Genomic DNA, 17,326 nt, shown 5'->3' with positions numbered 1-17,326 from the left:
AGGGGGAACTTTAAGTATTTTAACGATAACTGTTTCAGTTGTTTTTCATGCAAATAAAAACATTTTTGAAAATGAAAAGAATCTGGGGGTGTGATGCTAAGTGAACTTACTGACCAAGCTGTCTGAGTTGCATTGTGGGTAATGAAGGCACCAAGACTGTGGGCAATTAAAAAGATGATATCGCTGCTTCTGCTGCACTGATTTAGATTTTTATTTTATTTTTTAACGTCCTTTGTGAGTATAATGCTAAGTTGGTTGAGTACTAAGATCATGCATCTTAAATCAGTGCTTCCCATCTGTTCTGGCTCACTTAAAATTAAACACTTGTCTACTTGTGACCCCTAACCACAGGTTACGGCCTTAGTGAGGATATGAGTTGTGAACAGTTCAACCAAAGACAAACTTTTCCCTTTGAAGTAGTGGAATTATCCAGAAATTAACAAGGAAAAAAACAAAACAAATGAACATTATTTTGAGCAAAAGAAACCTACACATGTTTTTATTTTAAAATGTAGGCCAACCACCTGCTTCTGATCAGTTAATATCACTTTACCTCCAAGAATCTGTGAAGGAAATTAAGCACTGTTCATTAAACTTCATGCAGATAGTAAGGTCAGTAAAGTATTGATTTCCATTATATTTCTCACCTTTCCTTTGACCAAATTAGGTGCAGATATGAGTTTTACAGCCAGATCTCTAAGCTACTGACATTTACATGTTTGTTATGTCTGTTCTGCTGGCTGGAGGTCTTGGGGTTGAGTCAGACCGGCTGTATTGATCGGCCCTCTCTATCAAATGCAAATATTTGGGTTCCTGTCAGGTCATATCTTTTGATTTACCTCAGATGGGACCTCACTACGGATGAGAAAAGCCTATGTCTTAGCTTAATTCAAGAACAAACTTTTCAGAGTGTAACAAGTCCATAAACTTTTACCTACTTGGACGGAAGGCAAGTATTATCAGGAGAAGTCAAAGTTCACAAAAATCTCCGCTGCGTGTCTGTCTACGCTGATTGGTTCGAACCTCACCTGATTGAGACAAAGTTTATGCCATGTCACAGCACATATCAATCAGGAAGAGGAGCAAAGGAAGTGCCATGATTTGTTTATTTATTAGCCACGTGTATGCTACAACATGGGTTCAGACATGCATCAATATGGATACAGAGAGCAAAATGTTATTTAGCTGAAAACACTTGTGCAGATCTGATATATCTCTCTTTCTGGAACGGTTTGCATAATAGAATTTGTTCTTCATAATAAAACGTCATGCAGAAGCATTTTGGGGCCTTCTCCAGAGGACCGACAGAGAGCTCGCACATGCACAGCTGAAGGTGACGTAGTGACAGTGGCGATAAAGAGACCAACATGTTATCTGTATCAAAAAGCAAAATGCATTTCACATCAACAACAAAAAGAGCATTCACGTCATTTTAGTAACCAAACATCTGCAAGTGTCCCACTGACTATTTAACATATTCATGATGCACAGTAATTATGCACAAGAACACGAGTGAAATTAATGTTTTGGTGTTGCAACAGTCAAACAAACGTGGTCACGTAGATCAGCTGATGGCATGTTACATGATCTCATACGACAGGAGCACAGATCAACACGTGGGAAAAGAGGTCGGAGACAGAAAACTGGGAATTCCCTCTGTTGGGTCTGAGCGTGGAGGCACACTTTGTCACAACATACTGTCTTAATGATGATGATAACAAGGGCTTTATCTTCTCCATAAAATATGATAATTACTCTATTCAATCATTACCGCTTGCTGTTTATGTATCATACGATGTAGTTTACGATATGATAGCGGTGAAAAGGGCTAAATGAGAGCTTTATGGTTTTGTGTAGTAGTCACTCTTTATTACAAAGCGCCAAGGTCAACATCCATGTTGGTCACCTGAAAACTGTTGGAAACGTAGCTTGCACATTGCACTTTGGGACAAACCACAAAGCAAGAGGATAATATTCGTCTACCTGTGCTCACTGGAAGACAATATTCTACAGGGAGAAAGATGGAGAAAGAAAATAGACGAGCAGTAGACGTTTTTAATCCTCAAACTGGACAGTGTTGTCGTTTAACAGGACATGCCAGCGCTCGATCTTCTTGTCTTTGTTCTTGAGGCATTCGTACCAGTGCTTCAGACACTCTCCTTTAGCCTGGATGCCCAACTGACATCCTCCTGGAGGCAGAGAGAAAAGAAAGTGTTAAAACTGAGCGTCGACGTACATGCAAGCAGCTCTGTGAGGCTGTATTTAGCCACAGTTGTGTTTTGAGTGAAAAACATGTTATCACAACATGCTAACATGCTCACAATGCTAATATGTTGTTTATTAAATACAGTGTTTACCATGTTCACCATCTTAGACTAGCGTGTTAGCATTCAATATTCTTCTATTCTACACTAAATGTGAGGACAGTGGATCACCATAGTTATTACAATTTAAATAAATGTGTGTATGAAATTTAATAGTGATGTATTTAATTGTTTAACGACCAGTAACATTTAGTGGCATCTAGCAGTGTAGTTAAAGATTACAACTCCCTCTGCTTCACCTCGGCCTCTCTTCACAACAACGAAGGAGATACTCCATAGAAACAATGGCGGTTCTGCATAGAAGGCGTCTAGATAAAAACGTCTCATTCTAAAGTTATACAAAAACACAAATGATTCTATTTCAGGTGATTATAAACTAATGAAACATATAATATATATATATATAATTTACTATATATATATATATATATTATTGCTGCTAATAGATCCTACACACTGGACCTTTAAGATAAGATAATATCAGATATACTTTAATAACCTCAAGGGGAAATAAGAATGAAATATGTTTGTTTTGATTAAAGTGGTAAACTAACCAACAGAACAACATTGCCATCCCGGCTAATATGCTGATGTAAGCAGGTTTAATTAACAGATATGTTAACTATCTTAGTTTAGCATGTTAGCGTGAGGCTGACTGGAATGTCATTAGTCCTTTATTAAGTATTCAGTCATAAACCACTGACAAAAGATAAAGATAGACGCCATGACAGCTCTCCGAAAGTGAAGCCAAAACACATCGATCGTCCCCTGGTGGCTGACTTCAGTATAGGTCATAAAGCCTGCTGCCTCCATGTTAACAGACAGGACACTAAAATGTAAAAATACACATCAAATATATTTTTCTTAAAGATGGTTTCTGTCATTTGAGGTAATTCTTATCACACTGATGTTTGTTCAAGTGTTCTTTTTTCTGATGAGTTTGGTTTTAATTAGTTATTTAAAGATATAACAAGGGGGTTTCACGTCATGATCGACATCTGAGCCCAACCCTGATCACTACTGCAGAGAGCAAGATGGCTGCAGCCTTATCTGGGATATTTTGGCTTCACTTTTGTATCGTGGGAGGAAGTGGAAACAAAAAGTCCATCTTTATGTATGTCAGTGTCATAAACTATGTCAATCCCATCAGCCTCAGCTGTGTGTTAATTCTGCTACATATTAGAGAAACTGGAACTATGGTGGTGGTATTATGAAAAGGATCACCATAGTTATTATAATTCATTCTCAGGGTGACACCAACGTCTGAACCAGATTTCATGGCAATCCATCCATCAGAGACAATTCACTCAAAAGCACAATTTTGAACCTTCGTGGTGGCACTAAAAATCATTTGGCCTACATTGTCTGCTGGTGGCACTAGAGGAAAAATTACGAGACCACCAAAATCCATTAGGATTCGTCTTCTGGGAAACATCGATATTTGTACAAAACTTTATGGCAGTCTATTTAGTAGTTGTTGGATGAGGAAACGCGATTGCAAGACAAGATCCACACCTACCAATGAAATCGTTGGATTTTCCCATGTCATAATCCCAGACTGAGATGTCAAGGGTTTTCTTGGCTAGCTCACCATGTTTTATTTCATAACCGAATTCCTGAAACACAGTGAAGTTACAGTTAATTTATTACATAATCTATGACTGAGAAGTGGGTGACGGTAAAGTTCAGTATGTCCAAACAGAAAACAGCGGTTTAGAAAGAACTGACCTCGTTAAACTCTGGATTGAGCGTCTTCTTTTTGATCTGTGTCTTGTTTTTAGCTTTCTTCCCCATATCTGGTTTCAGACATCTACGGCACAAAAACATGTGTAAGATTGTTGTTATTTCATTAAAACTTTTACAGTTTAAATAAATGGTTCAAAATTTTGGGAAACTTATTCACTTTCTTGCTGAGAGATCGATAGCAAGTCCATTTAGCCTAGCTATGTATTTACAGTACAGACCACTGAAAGTATATAATTAATGGACAGAGTCTGTGAAGTGAAGCCAGCGTGGAAGTGTGTTAAAACTGCATTCTTTCTAATGGCCAGCAGGGGGCAAAAAAAGAAGTCTGATAGTATTAAGTTTAATGGAGAAATAAGCCGACTTCTCCCTTGATTTATGAGCTCAGTAAACTGTTTCCTGTATGAGTTTCTTGTCCAGTCTCTAATTTCAGTCCTTCCTCTAGTACACAATGGATGTTCATTTAGTAAATGTTGCCCATTTAGAGTAAAATAGACCATAAAGTAGGGTATGCTTTAGGGCGGGGCTACCTTGTGATTGATTCTTATGGTTATGAGGGTTAATTCTTAGTGAGTCTGTCCAGCTCAACGCACCAAACTCAGATCAATCTGTCAAACTAGGCAGTGCTGATCAGATATGGATCCAGATTCTGTTACTGTGTTGACTATTTATCTCCTCTGTTTACCTGGAATACCAGATCCTGTGTGACCAGGCAAGCAGCCATTGTTTCCTGCTATATAACTCACAGTATGCGACGACCACACTCGAGGCTTCAAAACGGTACTCCACAAACCAATGAGTGACGTCACGATAGGTTAACACTCGGCACAGACATTATCGATCTTCACATGAAACTCTCAGAAGAAAGCGAATAAACGTATTTCCCAGAAATGTCAGACTTCATGAGAGCTGATCTGTACAGATGAGGAAGAGGAGGGTCGAGCTGACATACACTTTGACGAATGGGTCTGAGTATCCGTTGGAGTCCATGGCAGCCAGGTGAGCACAGCGGACCACGCCCACCATCAGACGACTCTGCTGACTGTTGTACGTCAGTGACACCAGGATACGACCCCTCTCCTCTGAATCCTCACCTTCATTCAGCTGCACACACACACACACACACCCACACACACACACACATAAAGGATACCACACATGCACGTACAGACCAATAGTATCTCATTTCACTGATCCTAATGCTCCTTTACTCTTTGCACATATCTGGAGGGATTATCCAGTGATTATTATACTGATGGAGGATAATGTATGTGCTTAAGTACAAAATTATCTACATTATGCAATACATGAGACTGAACTATTAACCTGCTTTATTTTCTTTTGCTGCTGTGGCAAATTTGACTTACTCGTACTGGGGATCAATAATATCTTATCTTATCTCACATTAATGTTAAACCAAAACCACCTATGTGTTTTGTCCATCTCTAAATAGTCAGTGGGTATTGTTTCCTACGGAACACGTTCATTTTAAAGAAGTGGGTCACGAGTATACTAATCTGCTTGACAAGGTGGAGGAGTAAATGAAATGGGGGCAGTACAACTCTTATATATTAAGCGTTTAATAGCTTTTCCAGCTCATAAAACCGGTTTACTATTACATAAAATGTAAATAACTGAGGGTGATACTTTGTTAGTATGCTGGTTAACAATTACAACAGTTACATTTTTATTCTATGTACATGAATTGTTTGGTTTATTACTATTTTTATTTTATTTCTTATGGTTTTTGGGGGGGATTTTGTCAGTGTTATGGACGTACTTGCGTATTGTGGTTATAATGGATCCAAATGTTTTGTTTATCATGAAAACAATAAACTGAACAAATAGCTCAGTAATCTGCTCAAACAGCAGGCCACCGTAGTTTAAATCAAACGTTACAACAGGAGTAAAAAGTGCATTTCTTAGGGACTATTTTCAGCAGCGGATTAATCCACATTTGGTGCTCTAGTGAGTATTTGTGGCAGCAGGACGGTGTTTGTGGGATTAATCCAAAATAAACTACAGTTTGTATGTTCATTGTAATGAAATAACATAGCTCTTGAATTCATAGTTTTTGAACAGTGGAGCTCTATGTAGAAATACACCAATCTGACGTTTCCTCTCCTCATACGTCAACTCAACCCATATTTAAAAATCTATACAAATCACTGAGTGGGTCTAAATTTATTGCTGTGACACTACCAGAATAAGTTCATGACTGGCTAAATGAATGTAACTGATAGCGGAACCAGTGAATATTTAAATGATATTTATAAAGAAATGTAATGTGAGTCGATCATGTCCGGTAGATATCCGATCTGCTTATGAAGTTCAGTATTGGATCTATATGTGTATGGCGCAGAGAAATTAGATATATGAGGTTTTGGATATACAGCATCAATTCATTGTGGGGTTTGGTCTTTAAATAAGTAACATATGTTCTGCTTTTCTCCCTTTGAACTTTTTTAATCTAAGCTGATTTCTTTGAATCATTAAAGTGCTACAATATCCGATACACAGTAGTTTGAAATCCATGTGAGGGTCTTACGTCATCCTCATAGAGAGCCATGCCACGGGCTGGACCTCCTACAGCCTTCTTCACCTATAAAGAGAGTAAACCAATAATAACCATTATCACTATCATAATAAAAATGCTTCATATTTGTACGGTACACTGTAAAAGTTCATATAACTCAAAAAATTGTTAAAACCGATTACATCAAGGAAAACTAACTACATTTTGTAAGTAAAAAAAACATAGTAATTTTAAGTAAGAATGACTTTCATTTCTGTTATTTTTATTTGTACTGTGAAAACAAAAAACCTAGTAAAAAGTGATTAATCAGGAATGTTTCTGTAACTGTAATAAACTAAGTTAATACCACTTTACTACTAGTAAAAATCTTTTTAAATAAAAAAAACAGCATTTTGCAAATTGCATTTAAACAGAAAAATCTCTTTCCAGCTACACTTCAGTACATCTTGGGAAAGTAGTTCCTAACTAGATCATAGTGGTTTGGATCAAGTGCCACATCACATCTTTAACAATACGAAATGTCGGTGCCGTTCTCAGGCTCACCGGGATCACTCGCTCTAAACAAACACTGAAGTTCTTCTTCTGGTCAAACTTCAGTTTCTTCAGGGCAACTCGAGTCTCTCCTATGAATTCATTGTGTCCAAACTTGTCCTCGTCACTCACTGAAAGCCTACAGACAGACACGAAACATGACATTACGTAATGAAATTTGAAGGGAACGATGTAGGAGGACAGGTAGGTCTTACCGGAGAGTTTTGCGTGACATTTCGTCATCAGTGATACCGTGGTATACCAGAGTCTCATTCCACACTGGATTCAGAGTGTTTTTAAGTGTCTTGGTGCGGAGCTTGTTAGACTGAAGGAACAGTAACACAACAATGTTAATTCGAAGCTATGTTGAAATAACTGAGGGACCGGTGCTCATAAAAACATCAGGCAAATTGCTCTATTTCACAGAGTAAGACGCTCAAGAGAATAACGACGAGTCGTAAATCACACACCAACAGTGTCGGCTCATATATCTGATGCCATGAGCATTAGTTAATGGGTTATTGCTAGATCGTGTAATTTGAGAACGTTCCAAATTGAATAAATGCACTCCTTCACCTTCTTCACAAGCTGCGTGTTGTTATAAAATCATTAAACACAACATTGCGTCAGCTGAAGGCTCCATACAGCTATTAAGGTGTGTTCGGACAGCGAGTTATGTCATTTGACTGATGGACCAAACGGCTAATGTTTAAACTGTATATTAGCTGTTAGCTAGAGAGCACCAACCGGGTCGGTGGTGTTTGTGTTCAGCTCAGCTCGCAGGGAGATTTATTTAAAACTGCAATAATCAATATTTTTAATACGAGCAAGAGGTTAAATTACTTTGCTGAATGTGGAAAAAGCTGCTTGTAATAATGAGCCATACACTGTATATAAAGATCGATGACGTGTCTCCACTTCCTACCGATATGTGGGATACGTTGTAGAGTTCTGGCCCAAAGGGTTCAAGTGAATCCTGATTAATACAACTTTAAAAAGGTAACAAGACAACTAAATCAGAGCTGTGCAGTTAGTTAACGTGATTGTACCTTACTGGCTCCGGGTAAGAGGTGCAGCTTAACATACGGGTCAGCAAGTCCATTTGAGTCCATTGGCTTTAAACCCTGAGACAGAAAAATAACAGTCAGAATCAGGATGAGATGATGTTTTTATATGTTTCCTGAAATATTTGCACACACTAAATGTTGTTCTAACATATTTTATTGTTGGAGTCATTGATTGCTTTTGGATAAGTCATGTCTCCTCTGGTCTTTTCTTGTCTCATCTCATCTCATCTCATCTTGACTTGTCTGGTCTAGTCAGGTCTGGTCCCATCTAGTACCGTCTTGTCCTGTCTTTTCTTGTCTTTTCTTGTCTTTTCTTGTCTTGTGCCATCTTGCTTTGTCTTGTCCTATCTTATTTGGTCTTGTCTTGTCTTGTCCCATCTCAGCTCATCTGGTCTCATCCTGTCTCGTCTTGTCTTGTTTCATCTCGTCTTGTCACATCTTCTCTTTCTTGACTTGTCTGGTCTGGTCTTGTTATCTCTTGGCCTGTTTTGTCTTTTCTTGTTTTGTCCTGTCCGGTCTTGTTGTGTCTTGTCTTTTTTCATCTTGTCTTGTCCATTCTTTTCTTGTCTTGTCTTGTCTTTTCATGTCTTTTCTTGTCTCGTCTTGTCCCATCTTGTGCCATCTTGCCTCGTTTTAGTCTTAGTTTAATTTGTCTTGTCTTGTCATATCTCATTTGGTCTTTTCTTGTCCTGTCTTGTCCTATCATGTCTTGTCCCATCATGTCTTGTCCTATCCTGTCCCATCTCATCTTGTCTCGTCTCGTCACATATTCTCTAAACCTGTCTCGTGCCGCCTTGTTTTATCCTCTCTTAATTTGTCTTGTCCTATCTTATATGGTCTTGTCTCATTGTGTCTCTTCTCGTCTCCTGCGTGTACATGCGTGTTTACCTTCGCTTTAACGATACAACAGTGTAGGGCATGGTTCTCCTGTTCGTAAAGGAGACTGAACTCCAGAGATCCCAGAGTGGCTGCGAGGATAAAAACACAGGGACACATTAGACGTCTGAGAGACAAATGGAATCTGAACTTTTATATGACTCCTGTTAGAGAAACCAATTTCCCTCTAAAACAGATAAATATTGATTTGTTGTTCTTCATCGCTCCACTTGGAATTAATTTTTTTTTACAGCTGTAGGAATTCATATTATTCAACATCTGGTTCTATAAACCAGGATTGGTTTTAGAGGACTAATCAGTCTTACTGGCATCATCTGAGTCATAGTCGTTGTCCTCGTCCTCTGTTCGATCCGGTGGGGGTCGTGTGGGAGCAGGGTTGCTGACTGGTACCTTAACAGGTGGAATATTTCTGGTTGCAGGAACATGTGAATTGGTGACAACAGGTTGTCTTTTTTCCTCCACGGCTGGAGGAGACACTGTCTCTTCCCTCACTGACCGCGCCACATCTGCAGCAGGAGCTAGCAACGTTACAATTCAAAATCAGCAATTAATACTGTCTGAAGGATATTTTTATACACTGTTGTTGATGTTAAACCGTTTGAAAGCCGCCCTGTGGCGTTGGGCTTATTCTTGGAAGGAGCAGCACTACTTTACCTGAGGTGGGGGCGGCCTGCTGTGCGTTTGCCCGAGGTGGCTTGGAGGCTAACATGTGTCTCTCAGTCTTCATTACAGCTGCCGGAGGGGACTGACTCTCATTATAGCTGTCGGCTGTTGTTCTTGCTGTCTGCTCCCATTGTTCTGATCCACAGGACTGCTGCTGCTGTGCCTCGGCTCTGAGCTCTGAGGAGACAAAATAAAAATATCACTGCCACCAAAACAGCTACTATTGGTGCTATAGCTCTTAGCTCTACTCCCAGCAACATAGCTGAGTCCTATTCCCAGATTGTCAAATATCAACGCTTTTGTAACCTAAAGCGAAAATTTGAAAAACTGTAGAGAACAATTGATAAACTGTACAATGAACAGTGAACACCAAAACTGCACAATACTGTTAAACCAGAGCTTTAGTGATTTCTTCTCATTGTTCTATTATAACTCTTTGGTTGTTTTCTAACGCAGGACAAGGCTGTTTATCAAAGTTTATCGAAGATCTTAAATAGAAACATAAACTTTAAAAGTAACAATTTCATTTAGATTTCTTCACAGAAATAAACAAAATGCTGAGATATAGGCCTCCTGTTCATCGTTTTTAAGTTTTCTTACACCCCTTAAAATCAAGAAGGCCTTGGAACCCCCCTGTGAAGCTTTGGCCTTACATGCTCAGTTTATAAGATATGATGCATTATATATAATTAATAGATTCATTCTTATAGACTAAACTACCAAACAGCATAAAAAGTAGTTAAAATTAGTTGAACAAAAAAGGTGCTTACACAGTAATGTATCCGATCGCACTGACATCGATCATTCTTTTGCATAATCAGTACTTTTATTTTTAATCTTTTAAATACATTTTGCTGCTAATAGTTCTACTTATTTAATATTTTTAACTCGTGGAGGAGTAATTTTACTCTTTAAGTATTGCTACTTTAACTAAAGTAAAAGATCTGAACACTTCATCCACCACTGGTCCAGTCCTGAAACTTTTGTAAACAAACACATTAGAGTATTTTTGTGTTTTCTATTTGCATTCCAGCTCATGCAAAATCTTGCAGATAAGTAGAGGAATTTAAAAAATATATCCTACATTAACTACTGACTAACAAAGAGTCTTTGTAAACTTTGTGTGTGAAAATGTGAAGTAATAGCAGCTCGACTGCAGCAGGTATAAAGCCGGAGCAGAAAGTGGAAAGAGACAAAAGCACAGATGATTTTTTCTCCGTATCACTGAACGACAGGATGGATGTTGGCACTACTGTATATTTATTATGTAAAACCAGCATTTGAACATGATTTTCAAATTTCGAAATAAAGGCCAAAAGTGACAGCAGCGTTTACAGCAGCCAGCTCGGTATCAGCAGCTAACAGACGATGGCACTTTGTGTTTTGTGTAATCCATTCTGTAATAACATCAGACGTCTGTGTCCTGTGGCGACTGTGTCACTGATTGTGTTCTTATGAAACACCAAAACCATCATCTGCTATTTGGATGTCTATTTTCAGCTCTGTGTACTACTACTACTATTACTACTACAACTACTCTAATTACTACTAAATATTCCATTATATATTGTTTTTTATTGTACTTAAGTATAATAAAAAGTAAGAATAGACTAACTATTGGAGTAGTACTGGCAGCTAGTATTAAAATACACTTATATGAGTATACTAATGCTTTATAAAGTATTGAAAAGATATGTTCCTTACATCAATCCATTGATATATTATATGAATATACACTTTACTACTTTACTTTTATTAAAACTGATCAGAGCATACATTTAAATAATGTACCAAATGTACTATTATTGTTTTGTAATGAACTTAGGAAGGATACATTTACTTACAAAGTAAGTTAAGTAGTATTGCTTATTAGCATACTTACAAAAAAATACTTTAAATACAACTCTTTCTTATCGGAAAAGTTTGGAAGATCTGCTTTTAGTTTTTATGCTTCTGCTACATGGAATTCCTTAAATACTCGTGCATCCGTTGGTGAATTTAAATCCATCATTAAAAATGTTTCAGCCTCTGTTTGCACTTGTTTTACTTGAATTGTTTTCTCTTGTATGGACTGTTTTTATAGTTGTTTTAATTTATTATTTACTTTTATCTTGTATCTTTTATTGGTGTTTTAATTAGTTATGTCTTGATTTTAGTTTTTTAATAGTTTGCATATTTATAATAATTTGTGTTGTTACTCAACATTATTGTAAATGAGGGCCAGCCCTCAATGATTTTATTAAGTTTAAATAAAGATATACATATATATAGTATATTATAGTATACTTTATTCTTAACTCGGTACTATTATTGTACAACTATTAATTTATTTATGCATATTTCTGTTGAATATGATTCAAATGTTGTATTAGAATCTATATCAGCTAATATTTGTTATACATATATACTTATACTTATACTTATATTTATAGTATAGTATAGTATCATTATGTTAGCACATTCATACTCAAGCTTAATCTTAATGTATAAACTACCATTTCCTTGCTGACGATGTGTTGTAGGTTTCTGTGGTCCACTGTGGCCTGCTGGAGCAGAGCTGTTGTCGGTGCTGGACTGTCGAGGTCTGGACAGAGGGAGCGGGTCAGGCAGAGCCTTCTGGTCTCGACCCTTGAAGAACCAAGCTCCTGAACGCTTCTGTATCTGCAGGAATACAAATGAAATGAGTAAGAATGGAAACATCTCACTTTATATGCAGAACTACAGCTGTAAATGTCTGACTTATAGACAACATTAAAATATAGCAGAGTGATTTAGTGCCGCAGGTTTCTGAAGGGGCATTTTAAAGCTTGGGTTTGACAACTTGGCAGGTACTGGTAGTGATAAAGTCCAAATCTGGGCGAAGAGGAGGAGACCTGAGGGGTGCAGGGATTGAATAAGCAAGTAGCAATCACCACAGAGAAGATGTTTCTCTACATTGTAAAACTAAATTCATTGATTTTTTGGCCACTTGTGTGAAATGTCAATGTAGTTTATGCTGCCCCTCAAAAAGTGGCATAAAAAACACAGTTTTTGGAGGTTTAACCTATATTGAAAGAAAGAAAGAAGAGAAATAAGCTCCTGTTTTTGACCATATTTCCTTGAGTCCAAAATGTGTTGACTTGAATTTCAAAATAAAAGTTGTGAGATGTTGAAATTGGAGGCAGGAAGAGGAAGAGGTAAAGTTGTAAAGTTAGTTACATTTTCTTGTGTAGCTGTGTATGTTTATTGAGGGAAAGACTGATAGACAGACTCATTAGTTGTTTGATTTTGCCGGGAAAGAAACTGCTTGTTTTTTCATTCCTTTATTTCATGGAGCAGACACACAACCACTTTGTATTTGCAGCATTACAGTAGTTATTTTGTGTATGACTGACAGGACGGAGCATTTATTTAAAGAGTCTAGGCTCCCTGAGGCAGAAACTTTAACAAACACAGCGCCATCATCAAAACAGCATTGTGTAACTGCATGCTTCCATTTTTATATTATTCAAAATATTATCTGTATTTTTTTTAATTAAATAAATGTTGATTACCTATTACTCATTTTGGATATTGAGGGGGTGTCAATGGAAGGTAATTTTCCAGGTCACTGGACAGTGAAATGCAATTCTGTGTGAGTCTAAAAGCCAGAAAATGGTTCGTATCATGAGAAAAGCTCCTGTTCTGGTGGCAGAAGAATGACATAATGGGATAATTTGGCCCCTGTGATTCTATCAAACCCACTCTGTTCTTCATCTTTCCTCACCTCTTGGTGTTCGCTGCAGATTCTGCACAGCCACATAGGACATGCCCTGCTGTTACTCCAGATCCCACATTTGCTGCACATGTGCTGCAAAGAGGCAAATACATACATAAGACACACACACACACGCACACAGAAGCATAATCTCACACAGATTTAGTTCTTGATGGCAGGTGCATAGAGCACATATAGTTTTCCAGTTCAGAGAACATTAACCTCTCTACTTAGTTATTGAGACCAAGCAATACACAGTGTATGTCAGAGCATGTTAGCATATGGTCCACTGGGTGCTTATCGCCATAGGAATTCTCCTGGAATCTACACAACACTATAGAAAACACAATAAACAGGAATTATGTTCATGCAGAGAAGTCCACTGGGGAAAAAGTCTGTTTTCTTTCCTTGTTCAAGCAGAAATAATACAAATAACCACCCACTTTTTTGCACTGCACACAGAGGACAGCCGTGACCCCCTGCGGTCCAAAAGACGTCCCACACAACAGGCAGTGCGACTGGCCGTCACCACACGCTGTCTTCTTGATATTATCCAGGCGACTGGAAAGACGCCTGAGAATAAACGTGAGCAGAGACACAGATTTGGCACACGTTTTACACCCAGAAATCATCCAACTCAGTGAGCATGTGTGTGTGGTTGACTGATGGGATTATGTGCAACAGAGACAATAGCTTTCCATCTCACTCAATCCTCTCCTGCTCCATGCTCTCCATCATGGCCGCACGAGCCAGCACACTGTTGATTATCTCCTTCTCCTCATCCGTGAGCTCCTCCCCTGGGGGGCCGCCAGACATGTTCATCGTCCACCTAAACCTGACCACAAAAGACACACACACACACAGAGTGTAAGTGGCATTGCAAAGTGAAAACGCAGCTCAGACAAAAAGGCCAGTAACTCCAAAAAGTGCATCAGTAAGAAGAGCTAGACACTAAAATGTAAGGACAGGAGCACAGCTGGACACATTCAGGACCTAAAGCAACACTGAGTAACTGTGTCACACACAACAGCACCGAAAGTGGGTTATGGGAGGACTCTGAATCTGGCCAGCAGACAATTTCATAAGGCCACACACACAAACTCCAGACAAGGTAACATTCAACTACTCAATAAGTTAAAGGCAAATAACATCAATAAAACTGAATTATGCTATTTTAAACTTTGAGTTTATCCAACGTAGAATTTACACTTATGCTAATTTATTCCAAGTTTGTTCTGTTTACTTTACTTGTTTACTTCATTGAAGAAGATGCAGCAATATGTTGTAAACTAACAGAAGAATAGTACACACTTTCAGTTTTAACAGTGCTTCTTCCCAACTACAGTTATTCTGATAGGGAGACCAGTATCACAAATTCCTCTGACACTGCCTAAAATGCAGTATCGGATATCGGCAAGTATGCGTGTACTGATCCAATACCACATCATTTATTAGCCCCAAAACATGACCCTGATTTTTTCCCAGCGGTGTCGCTCGTTGCCATTCCTTTCCGCCATAACCTGCCCTACTATGAATCTGACTCTGACAAAGGGTTTAACCTGAGCCAGGCCAACAATGATAGCAATCATACAGGTTTAGTAATACACACTTGTTAAAAAATAGCTAGAGCCCTGAATGTTTTCTCAAAATCCCTGAATCTTTTAGGTTTTTAAAATTACTTTCTATCAGTCTCTCTGACTGGACCTTCTAAGTTCTATTACTGGGGAAATATCATCTATCAACTCAGTGAGCAAGTGTCCAATGCACATAAAGGACTTATGGTTTAACAGTTGGAAAACAGTTCGATGCAAAATAGGATGTAAGCTCCAAAGCATGATTTCTTTCCTGGGCAAATATCTTGTTTTTCATAAATGATTTACAGATTTTTAGACATGCTATTATCTCAAATGACTTGGAAAAATAGTGCATATAGCTCCTGGAAATAAAGCCCCTAGGTTTGACTAAGCCCTGAATGTTTACAACGTCTGGATCTGCCCCTAAATCTGAACCTGTCAGTGCCAACAACAAGCCCTTTTAGGGCTTCTTTGACCTGCATATTTTGTCCCCAAGGATTAAGTAACGTTACATGGCAGCCATAGCAGCCAGGTTCGCAGCTATTTTTTCATCTTACTCTGTGAATTAGAGAAAATAGTTCCTTCATGAAACTGCTGACAACAAGATCTGTGGATTATTTTCAGTAACCGGGTTGTGATTTCTGGAAAGAGACATTGCTGTTGAGTTTTTCAAATGTATTTTTTTTGGCACTTTGAGCACCACAAGCAGAGGGCCATCTGGTTCCATTATACTGGAGAGAAGGCAGACATCTCCAAAACTCAGCAAATCACACAAAAAACAATTTAGATGGATAGAAAGCAGCACAGGTGATTTTGGTGGAAACTATCCCTTTAAAACTAAACACTTACAACAAAATAAACAATAAAATAAAGTAAAAACTCTGCATGTGGTCACTGACTATGTTTTAATGTACATAATGGAGCTGAACATCAATAAGACAGTGGTTCATTCAACCCTTTTCACATGACTGCATACTGACAACTTTAAATAATAGTTCCATTTACTACCTGTATGTATTATTTATTCAAAGATAATTATGGGAATTTAATCAGTTGAATTATTTAGTTTCATGTCTGGATAATATTTCTTACAGCAAAGCTACATCACTGCAATGTTTCCCTATTTACAATTCTGCTGTCCGCACTAAGCTGCAGCCTTCTTTCTGATGTATTTAGAGACACTGTGTACGTATTTTGCCAAAAAAAGAAAAATGTTATGTAAGATTTGATCAAGGTAGCTATATTTGTTGCATGCATAATCATGAGCCACAGCCCTTAAGGCTACAGACGGAACTTAAAAACCTGCTCTGCTGCCTTGGGATGGTTTTTACAGATTTAATCTACCTGCGTCCTGCAGAGCGTCTGTGCACATAGAAATGAGGCACAGCTTGACCACAGCTTATGAAAAGCTACTTCTAACATATTCTGCTTCTTAGTGAAAAGAACGACGTCTTTGTAATCCTCTGTGTCTTCTTATTGAGTGTGTTTAACTCATTTTAGCTACATAAGCAACAGAGATGGCAATGTTGGTCCAGACTTAAATATCTCAACTATTAGATGTTGTGACAGATATGTTTGTACAGATTAGTGAACCAGGAGGTCGACATTTGTATGAAAGGATGGATGGATTGTCATAAAGTTTGTTTCAGACATTCATGTTGCCCACAGAATTAATCGTAATCACTTAGAGGTCCAGTGTGAAACATTTAGGAGGATCTATCGTCAGAAATATAATATAATATTCATAGTTATGGTTTCATTATAGCCTACAGAGGGAGCGAATCAAAGTGTTTGGTTTATGACCAAATACCTACAAAACTAATGAGCCTCAGCTTTGTTTAGTGCTAATTAGCTAATTTTAGCATACTAACATGCTAAACTAACATGGTAAACATCCTAAATATTCTAGCTGCTAAACATCAACATCGCTTACAGAGCTGCTAGAAATGTTATTTTGATTTTTGCTGCTCTTTTTTAAACAATCCAATTATAAAACTGTCTCAATTTAAAGGTTCAGTATGTAACATTTAGGAGGATCTATTGGGAGAAATGGAACATAATATTTACAGGTATGTTTTCATTAGTGTATAATCACTTGAATATAGGAATTACTGTGTATTTGTTAGCTTAAAATTAGCCGTTTTTATCTACAGACGCTGCAAGTCACCTTCAATGGAGTCCACTATGTTGAACTGCCATGTTTCTACAGTAGCCCATAACAGACAAACCAAACACTGGCTGTAGATAAGACCTTT

General features: G+C 38.0%; 1 protein-coding gene across 1 annotated transcript in view; it reads right to left on the bottom strand.

Annotated features, from left to right (window-relative positions):
- Nucleotides 1–1,121: 1,121 nt before the first annotated feature.
- rph3aa (rabphilin 3A homolog (mouse), a) overlaps nt 1,122–17,326 on the bottom strand; it is a 27,555-nt gene continuing 11,350 nt past the window's right edge. The window contains exons 2-16 of the mRNA XM_035667492.1: nt 14,204–14,332; nt 13,941–14,070; nt 13,507–13,590; nt 12,257–12,422; nt 9,753–9,938; nt 9,404–9,616; nt 9,090–9,169; nt 8,184–8,258; nt 7,350–7,459; nt 7,147–7,273; nt 6,616–6,669; nt 5,020–5,171; nt 4,053–4,134; nt 3,844–3,940; nt 1,122–2,189 (exon numbers count right to left, since the gene is read on the bottom strand). Coding sequence (XP_035523385.1) covers nt 2,056–2,189; nt 3,844–3,940; nt 4,053–4,134; nt 5,020–5,171; nt 6,616–6,669; nt 7,147–7,273; nt 7,350–7,459; nt 8,184–8,258; nt 9,090–9,169; nt 9,404–9,616; nt 9,753–9,938; nt 12,257–12,422; nt 13,507–13,590; nt 13,941–14,070; nt 14,204–14,319 — 1,806 coding nt within the window. The 5' untranslated portion in view covers nt 14,320–14,332 and the 3' untranslated portion in view covers nt 1,122–2,055. The remainder of the gene's footprint in view (nt 2,190–3,843; nt 3,941–4,052; nt 4,135–5,019; nt 5,172–6,615; nt 6,670–7,146; nt 7,274–7,349; nt 7,460–8,183; nt 8,259–9,089; nt 9,170–9,403; nt 9,617–9,752; nt 9,939–12,256; nt 12,423–13,506; nt 13,591–13,940; nt 14,071–14,203; nt 14,333–17,326) is intronic.

This window comes from Morone saxatilis, unplaced genomic scaffold (assembly GCF_004916995.1).
Source record: "Morone saxatilis isolate NCDOM2014 unplaced genomic scaffold, NCSU_SB_2.0 Contig21, whole genome shotgun sequence".
NCBI lineage: Eukaryota > Metazoa > Chordata > Actinopteri > Moronidae > Morone > Morone saxatilis.
The sequence above is the reverse complement of the archived record's forward strand: the minus strand, read 5'-3'. Positions and strand labels throughout refer to the sequence as shown.